The sequence below is a fragment of the Syngnathus leptorhynchus genome, chromosome 8 (genome assembly GCF_054491065.1).
Source record: "Syngnathus leptorhynchus isolate UIUO chromosome 8, UIUO_Slep, whole genome shotgun sequence".
Taxonomy (NCBI): Eukaryota; Metazoa; Chordata; class Actinopteri; order Syngnathiformes; family Syngnathidae; genus Syngnathus; species Syngnathus leptorhynchus.
Window position 1 is genome coordinate 11,184,825 of NC_141202.1, and position 9,035 is coordinate 11,193,859.

A 9,035-nucleotide genomic window follows, 5' to 3' on the forward strand; every position below is an offset into this window, starting at 1 on the left:
GGAGTCGGAGTGATGTGAGGAGGTCCGCCCGTGCAGGAGTGATGAGAAGGATGGCAAACAAAACAAAAGCATAAAGACAATAACGAAATGGAGCCCAGAAACAAGAACGCGTGAGTGCCAATTTTTTCTACATAAGCGTCATTTCACAAAGTCATTGCGGTTTTTGATGCTGCTGATTGCCTTTAATATTCTTTGGTTCAAAATGTTTCGAGCTAGTTTTCAGTTGTTTTAATCTAGGGTTTGTTTTTTTTGTTTTTTCGGATTTGACAACACCAACATAGAAATAGAAAATAAGCGGGAGAAAGAGAGAGACATGGTCCTTAAATCCTTTACGTCCACACAAATCAATGTGGCTTCATATTTATTTATTCATTGAGATTTGGATCAAGAAAATAAAAAGCAGGAATTCACCCCCCTGGGAAAAAAAAAAAGAAGCAGTGTCACCCCGCTCCCCACACTCCACCCATGCATGTTGCCTCTTTGAGGTGAGCCCGTATCGAAGGAAAGCAGCATCTAATCATGAGACCCTTGACAAAACATAGAAGGGTCACATCGAACCATTGATTCTGTACAAGCTAGTCTTCCCTAATAGCTCAATAAATAAATGAATATGTGCCATTGTGTAAACACATTCTTACCAGAACCCATACCTAAATCCAACTCCTTATTTTTTTCTCAGCGCCCACTAAAAATATACCGGCTTATTTTGCTAGCTCAACCGCTGGGTCAGTTTGGATTTTGGGGCAGATTGGGTTACTTTTACCTGAGGTTGGGTTAGTTATTTTTGAGTCATGGGTTGCCAACAACCCAATACCTCAGCTATAAAGAACCCAGCATCAGCTCTGTCCCTTTTGGACCCAGCGCCGTGTTAGCTGCTTCACCCAATGCGGGCTACTTTTGACCCAGCACGACTTTACAACCATGACACGTATTCTAGCTTTCGGGATTTTGAGTAGAAAAATAAACATTGTTCCCACATTGCATAAAGAAGCCATCAATACATCAATTCATTCAAGTCAGTAAATTGCTGTTTTGTTTTATCGATATATATCTATATATATGCATGTGTGTGTGTATATACAGTATTTATACTGTATCTTCAAAGTTTCTCACACAATCAACAACATGAGGAGAAGATTCTCCCCGACAGAGAAAAGACAGAAAGTCTCTTGAACGCCGCCCGCCCCTCTGTTCTTCACAGGACAAGATTCCAAATCATACAAAGAAATGCAAATGTGTCCGCACACAAGCAACCGCCTCACAGTAATCAACACGTGAGCAAGGAAGACGCCTTTAGCTCCGCCTTCTCTATTCCCTGATTGGCTGATTGGGCAGCACGCGTCCATCGTAGGCGCTAGCTTGACCCACACGAGCTTGTTTTTCATGAAACCGACGCAAAATTGTGGTGAAATCCCAACCGAAAGTTAAGACGGAATGGTGAAAGCAAGAAAAAAAATAATTTGCTAGTCTAAGGTGTTATCGAAATTATTTACATCTATATAACAGTAGCTGGCACTGGCTGACCGGCCTTGTGTCCGCCTATTGCTGGTTACAATTTGGATATTTCTGTTTTTTAGGTCCAGAAGCAGTTTTAGGATGTTTGGCTTTTGTACATTGCGATAATAAAACAATCAAGATGGGACGGAACTGTAGACTTTCAGCTTTTACGGAAGAGGACGAATGGCACCAAAGGATTACAGTCCAAAAAAATGACTCTCAATTTGACGGGACTCAAATCTTTACTTTTGTCTTCAGGAAGTTAAAAAAAAAAACATGCTTGAGATCCAACTTGGCCATGGAAGAATATTCTGTTCCTTTGCCTTGTCTCAGGCGGCTTTTCGCAATATCAGCAGAAGTCTGGGGGAAGCGAGGCGTATCGTTCTCAAAATGTACCATCAAGAAATGCCTGCCTGAATGATAATCATGTCCAAGGTGCAAACCGCTGCTCTCGTTCGTGCCCAGGAAAGTCAGATTGTGATTTGAAACAATGAAATATCACAATGACATTAAGCGGAAGCTGAAAGTCTACACTTGAATGACATCTCGTTTTATTTCTTTGTGGTGATGTAAAAAATGTAAAATCCCCCCCCCCCCCCACCAAAAAAAAAAACAAAAAAACGCACGGTCCACATACTTCTGGACCAGACCAAATTTTCTTGTGGTGCTGCGGATGAGCCAGCAGTAAATTCCATCTCAACAAACAAATCCCTTGGAAAGCATTCTGATCCAGGCCAGTACATTCAAATCATCATCTTCATCATCTTCATTAGGTGAGGCTCAGCCGGGTTTTGGTTGCTGAAAGCTTTGAAGAGTGGGCCTCGGCCAACTTTGACAGTCCACAAGGCAACCTCTGATGAGTTGGATTGCATCGGTGCAAATGAAGAAAAGAGAGAGTTCTGTCCTATTTTTTTTTTCTCCCCTTCATCATTGGCTGCGAATCCTCCGTTCCGCCCCCCCCCCCGACGATGGTTCAGTGCAAAGTCTATACAGTGTCGTATAGTTCAGGTACTCCATAGGAACATGCATACAGTGAGACAGAGTAGGAAGCACATTTATCTTTACAGTACAATCCTTAATCTGTGCAGTGTTATCGCTCGGGTGGGTGTCAGCGGGATCGGCGGCATGGAAATTGTGTTCATCATCTGCCGGGGTGGGGGGGGGTGGTGTTGCCGTAACTCATTAAGATGTAGAAAGGGGAACACAATATTCTAACATGTAAACAAAGACGCCCCCCCCCTCCTTCTCTCCCCTCCTCCACTGACGGAAATATGTTAATATCATACATTGAAAGACATTTTTTTTCTCACTCAGCCCATCCCGCATTATTATAAAATTATTCCTATTATGATCTTGGAATATGTTTTTGTCATAGGATGATGGGGTCGCATGCATGTATTGGCTGCACAGCCCCCCCCCCACACATATAACACTTGTCCCTCCCTCCTGTTCCCTGATGATAATGTCCGTGTAGCTCCTCATCCTTTCGTTTGTGTTTACCTTTGGGATGTAAGGCTTACAGTTTGTTGCATCAGGTTGCATCTTATCAGCACGAGTCCACAATTTCCAAAACAATTCATCCTGCCCGGATTTTTTTTTTTTTTTTTTTTTGATACCTGAAAAGCAACAGGATAATAGATAGATATTGTATTATTACGGCTGACTCCCGGTCAGTTTGTATGGAGGAGTCATGTGACAGCCAAGAAGTCAGTTGGTTGCCATGGAAGCGGCTGGCCCCTCTTCCTGCTGCCCGGTGTTCTCGTCCTCTTCGTCCTCCTCCTCTTCTTCCTGTAGCGTGTGAGCGAGACCGGCCGGCGTGGCGGCATCGCAGGCCCTTTGCTCACTCACTGGCGAGGCTGGCAGATGTCTCGGACTGCTGCCGCCCGAGGCGTCCCCCGGATGTGTGGGCGGAGTCAATGTGGACGGCTCTGGCTCCATACACAGTGTCATTTCTCCATCCTGGATAGACAACACAGATTGGTAGATACGGTATATAGATGAAGTACATGATGGATAGATGCACTGGCGGAGCTAGGTTGTTTTTCTTGGGGTGGCAGTGGAGGGCCGAGGATATCTCGTGAAGTCCGCAAAACAAACTAAATTGCTTTTACAAAATTCTTCTGAAAACACTGATAAAGATTCATGGTTTGCTCCTTACGGGAAACGGGTTGAAAGAAGAAAAATCTGAAAATATTTCAGGGAGGGCAGTGCCCCCCCCACAAGCCCCCATCTAGCTCCACCAGTGTCTGTATATTTATGGATTGGAAACAGAATGTGATCTCACCTTGACATCCTCCTCTTCCTCCTGCTGCTCCAGCAGCGGCGAGTGTTCATTCCCCACCACTTCCTCTCCGGCAGGAACACAGAGGCCCGGCTCCATCGCAGCCGCCGCGCCCATGTAGCCTCCAGCCTCCACCTGGTAGGCTTCCATCTGGCCCGTGTTCCACAGATCCACCAGGGGCGGGTGTACTTGGTGGACCAGGCTGTGGATGGTGCTGTTGGGGGTGGCTTGCAAGGAGTGGTTGGCGCTGTGCAGCCGGTGTTCCAGTGACTAGCAAAGCGTGGAGATCAGAACGCCACGGAGAAAGAGTTGTGATCCACCGGGCAAGTCTTTTTTTTTTTTTTTATAGCATGTCACAATCTTGTGCTCACCTGTTGTTGTTGATATTGCAGGAGCTGCTGCTGCTGGTAGTGCTGCATCTGCTGGATCTGCTGCAGCTGCTGCAGTTGGTTTTGCTGCTGGAGATTAAATTGCTGCTGCTGTTGCTGCTGCTGCTGTTGTTGCTGCTGCTGCGACAAGAAGTGAGCGGCCGTCTGCCCGTCGTAACCCTCGCTCCCCACGAGGTAGGACCCGGCGGGGGGAGACGCCACCCCGGACGGGTCGTTGTTGATGGGCTCCCAAGCGTCCGAGGAGGAGAGGCAGTAGTGTCCCTGGGAGACGTAAGTGTGAGGCCACACCTCGGCTGAGGAGTGATGCAAAATCTGGTCTGGAGGAAAGAACAATTCATCGGTAATTGGAATTATCCATCCATTTTCTGAAATGCTTTGTCCCCACGGGGGTCGCAGGTGTGCTGGAGCCTATCCCAGCCGTCATTGGGCAGTTGGCGGGGGACACCCTGAACCGGTTGTCAGCCAATCACAAGGCACACAGAGATAAACAACCATCCGCACTTGCACTTATACCTAGGGACAATTTAGAGTCTTCAATCGGCCTACCAAGCATGTTTTTGGGATGTGGGAGGAAACCAGAGTGTGCAGAGAAAACCCACACAGACACAGGGAGAACATGCAAACTCCACACAGGGAGGGCCGGAGGTGGACTCGAACTTGCACCCTCCTAACTGTGAGGCGGACGTGCTACCCAGTGCTCCACCGAGCCGCCTTAACCGGAATTATATTCCGTCAAATAGGTAAATTGGCGTCTGCCTAAAAAAAAAAAAAATCCCCATCTCTCAGTTAATAGCAGCGACATAATGTTGATTCATGAACTGTCAGATCATGACGGCGACACAGAAGCACTGTTGTGGCGCAGATATAAATTGGACCCCAGAGGAAAAAAAGAGCCACAATTCTGAGCTTGTTGTGTTTTAGTCTATTTGCTTTAAGAATCTTGGGATGATTTCATGTAAATGAAGCATCACGAAGCTTTGGGTTGTAAGGAGAACAGCAAAGCACAACGGGAGGCTCATTAACGCCGACTGTGGCTAAACCATCCAAATGTGCTGCTGATGCAGATTCGGGATTGCAATTTGCAGGGTTCACACTTTGCCAAATGTTTTACCTCGACTGGTGATACTCTCCTGGTTGACCTCGCTCAGATGCGCCACGCTGCCCTGGTTTGATCCCGAGCGAGGGCTCTCGCCATCCATCGACGACCAGGCCAAGAGGGTCGCCTCGGAGATGGCAAATTGCTGCAGGATGCCTGAGGTCAAAAGACAAGTTTAATTGGCTGAAGAACTGACACGAAGAAGACGAGAGGAACACTTGACGGTAAGGTTGAACACTTGATGAAACTTAAATCGACATTGCAATGTAGCAGGATGCAGTTTTTTACTTAGTGGGATTATTCCAATGATCAATTAATCGGAAAATTATTTTGTCAATTGATAAATCAAATAAAGCACATTTTAATTTCCATCCTTTTATTAAAAAAATGGCCATTATTTAGTGCAAAAAAGGAATAGAGAAGTTATGATTAGATTATTGCTTTGGTCTGCCAAAATGTTGGTCACTTAAGTAAATGCAAATCTTTTAATTTGTTACAACACAAAAACAATCGTTATTCTTTCATGCAGGACTTCAGAAATATTTACTGATGAGAAGTTATGGTGATTTGGACAATTTTAAATTTCAAAAAGGATCTAAATGATTAATTATTATTATTTAATTTTTTTAAATGAGCAGTTAATTTGATAATTAATTGTTTTTTGTTATTTTAAAATCAGAACAATTTCTTGCTTGTTCATTATATACAAGGAAAAAGAACCCCGTAAAAATGAATAATCGAATTGCAATACTGATTGGGTTCTTTTTCAAACGGGTTCAGTCCTACTTGTCAGAAAAGTTTCCCAACCTGCAGCAAAGCGGGCCTCCTTCTCGCCGTCGCTCAGGTCGCTGTAGGCGTCATTCTCCAGCCGTCGCTCCTTTTCCCGTTCCTGGGTGGTGATGCGGGACTGGGGGATGCCCCCCACGCCCACCGTGGCCATGCCCCAGTTTTGCCACTCAATCATGTGGGCGACGCGGCCCTGGGCCATGGCCGTGGGTTTGGTCACTCTTTCCTTCATGGTGCGCGTCACGCCTGAGTCGGGGCGGAGCGGGTGATAGATGAGAGAGGGTTGAGGGACACAAAATGGAGAAGTGGCATGTGGGCAAATAGAAAAGAGGGGGAAGGGTGGACAAAGAAGAGGAGCGTTATTCTGGAGTGTCTGACGCTTTGGTGGCGGATGTTTTGATGGCCTGTCACAATATGTGAAGCCGACAGGCTTGGACTGATAGATTGCTTTTTCCATTTGATGGTATTGAGCAGCTAGTTACGTCTTTGAGTGTGATTGATATGATGTTATTACACGCGCTCACCAGACAATTCATTATGTACGCCGAAACAATCTCAACAAAAAAAAATCCAATGCTTTATTTTGATTGACACATGCCACAAAGGCATTCATTCAATCGCGTGTTTACTATTGTTTCGGGCATTTTGATTATTTTTAAGCTTCCCAAACACATGTGTAAAAATAAGATTTCAAAAAAACAAAAAATGGCATTCAAACAGGGTTGTGTACATTTGTTATATTCGCTGGAAGGTTATTTAATTTTGTAAACAATCTTAAATATTCAAATTGAGTTCTGTAAGCATACGGTTCAGTCGAAGCCAGGCTGCGGTTAAATGAGGGTGCTCATGAACATGGATTATGAGAATAGCTGAATGACAAAGGTCATGGAGATGACATTCATGTCTTGAAATGAGCAGACCGAGGGAAGGAAGCAGGGAAGTAAGGGAAGGATGAGATGAATGAGTGGTATCAAGTCAGAACGTAAAGGAGCTGCTGACTTCCGTAATGGCCACACGTGCCACTAAACTGACTCTTGTTATGCTTTGTGATGAGATGAACAAATGATGACAATGTTTGCGGACATCCACACAGTAGAACGGGCTACACTGTACTCAATTCAACTGCACTGCAGAAAACCACTCCATCAAGCCAGTGTCGACTCGTGGCATTAGTAGCTGGTGGGGGCACCACAGATTCCCATACACATTATCATGTCTAGATTTTAGGTTTGTTTTAGAAAAATAAATAAATAAATAAACAAATACATTATAATTAAAATTTAATTTTTTAATAATAATAACCCTAACCCTAACCCAATAACTCAGTGGATGCTTACTCAAAGCAGTAAAACTCCAGTGCCAACTTGTTATCTCACTCACCTTCATCTATGAGGTTAAAAGGGTAACCTCATTTGTCCCTTGTATGACAGTTAAAAATTAATTGAAATGGAATTTAACTAATGGAGATTAGTTTCCCTGGAATTGACTGGGTTTGACTTACTAGAGGTTCCACTATATAAAAAAAAGCCTTTTTGGGGGTAATTTCTATCATGTTTTTCCTCAGCATCTCATTTGACATTCCAACACAGATTTTCTTATACTTGACCAATTCTGCCGAGCAGTAAAGTGCCACACCAATACGAGACACACCGACAAACAAATTTATAATGGCTGCTAGCTCACTAACCTTTTCAGAAATTCATACGAGCAGTTTGGCAAGAAAATATATGAAAAAACACATTTGTGGCTTAGATGTTGTACGTAAGTAACGTAACTTCATGGTTGGTGTCCCACCAGCCATTGGATGAAACTAAAAACAACACTGCACTAAAACCAAAAAAAACCAACACTTGACCGTTCAATTTCACTGAACACGCAACAAGTCCAAACATCCAAACTGATTTGAATTCAGGACGACACACAGACACCAAATCACACTCTAATTCACTTCGTCACTCACCTGTTCTCAGAGCAACACGCAGCACAGTGCACAGTGATGTCTATTGTCTTTCTCAGCCTGATTTCATTCCGCCAATGACTCACGCTGAGTCATTGACAATCACAGTGTGGGGGGGGGGGGGGAGCAGGAAACGGAGGAGGTGAAGCAAAACAAAACAAAAACTGGGGAACCCATTTCGGGTACCATGCTGACTCCAGTGTCCGCGTTGGGACGGAGCCAACATGGGGTCTCTTTACCGGTCACAGCACAGACACACACCTGACACACCTGACAGAGAAGACTTAGCCAGAGCGCCGATGCCGTAAGCGTTTGAGTTCCTCTTGAGGCGCGGCAGGATGGACGTGGTGTCCTCCATAGAAAGCTGCAGCAGACGGGAGGAGAGAGGGATGGCGGCGGGGGGGGGGGGGGGTGGGGGGAGAAAGAAAAGAATAGTATGGACGGTGTGACGGGGCACACAAAGACAGTGTTAGGGAGGTGAGTGGAGGGGGGGGGGAAGTGATGGAGATGTTGGATTAATATCAATCGACATCGGCCCAAAATCAGAACTGCAAGTTACCGTGCGCTTATTGCTACTGTGCCCGCTCTACATGTAAAACAACAAGACTTGAAAGTCAAAGGTGAGGAAAGTCAGGTGGGGAGGTGGGGGGGGGGGGGATCGACCTCAAAAGACGGCGACAAAAATGGACAAAGGACAATGTCACCACACTTACATTGATCCCCTCCCATGAAAATTCTGAACGTCCATGCTGAGGAGGAGAGAGGGGATGGGCGAGCGTGAACATCGACATGCATGGCGGGGAAAGGAAGAGAGCAGAGATTGCAGGTGGGGGGACACACGACGAGGCGAGATACAAGACACGTACGGGTTTTTCCGGGAATCACAGAATGACAGGGAAGAAGGGAGGGAATTGAACAGCCATCAGTTTAGATTTGTTCACTTTGGACGAGCAGAAGGAATACGCAGGGGATGAATGAGCGAGCCACCTGCTCGCTTACAAATGTTCTCACACCTGCCAAAATGGGCGG

General features: G+C 45.4%; 1 protein-coding gene across 6 annotated transcripts; it reads right to left on the minus strand.

The window, feature by feature from the left end:
- Window positions 1-2,914: 2,914 nt before the first annotated feature.
- fam131bb (family with sequence similarity 131 member Bb) lies at window positions 2,915-9,018 on the minus strand. 6 transcript variants are annotated; one of them, XM_085917872.1, is made up of 8 exons: window positions 8,873-9,018; window positions 8,268-8,370; window positions 8,010-8,093; window positions 6,071-6,295; window positions 5,279-5,419; window positions 4,150-4,484; window positions 3,782-4,048; window positions 2,915-3,456 (listed from the first exon to the last, which is right to left on the minus strand). In XM_085917872.1, the coding sequence occupies exons 4-8, from the start codon at window positions 6,279-6,281 to the stop codon at window positions 3,205-3,207; spliced, it is 1,206 nt and encodes a 401-aa protein (XP_085773998.1). In that variant the 5' UTR covers window positions 6,282-6,295; window positions 8,010-8,093; window positions 8,268-8,370; window positions 8,873-9,018; the 3' UTR covers window positions 2,915-3,204. The 6 variants fall into 6 exon arrangements, with proteins under 6 accessions (XP_085773998.1, XP_085773996.1, XP_085773992.1 ...); XM_085917870.1 differs by lacking the exon at window positions 8,010-8,093 and adding an exon at window positions 8,720-8,755 and having other exon boundaries at window positions 8,277-8,370; XM_085917866.1 differs by lacking the exon at window positions 8,010-8,093 and adding an exon at window positions 8,720-8,755.
- Between the last annotated feature and the right edge of the window lie 17 nt (window positions 9,019-9,035).

Excerpts from the sequence above, each read along its gene's own strand:
- fam131bb (XM_085917865.1), bottom strand. The coding sequence starts at position 8,364 with ATGGAGGACACCACGTCCATCCTGCCGCGCCTCAAGAGGAACTCAAAC. Across the intron at positions 4,485-5,278 it reads GGAGAGTATCACCAGTCGAG|ACCAGATTTTGCATCACTCC; the intron begins GTAAAACATTTG and ends TCTTTCCTCCAG. Across the intron at positions 3,457-3,781 it reads AGGAAGAGGAGGATGTCAAG|GATGGAGAAATGACACTGTG; the intron begins GTGAGATCACAT and ends TTGTCTATCCAG.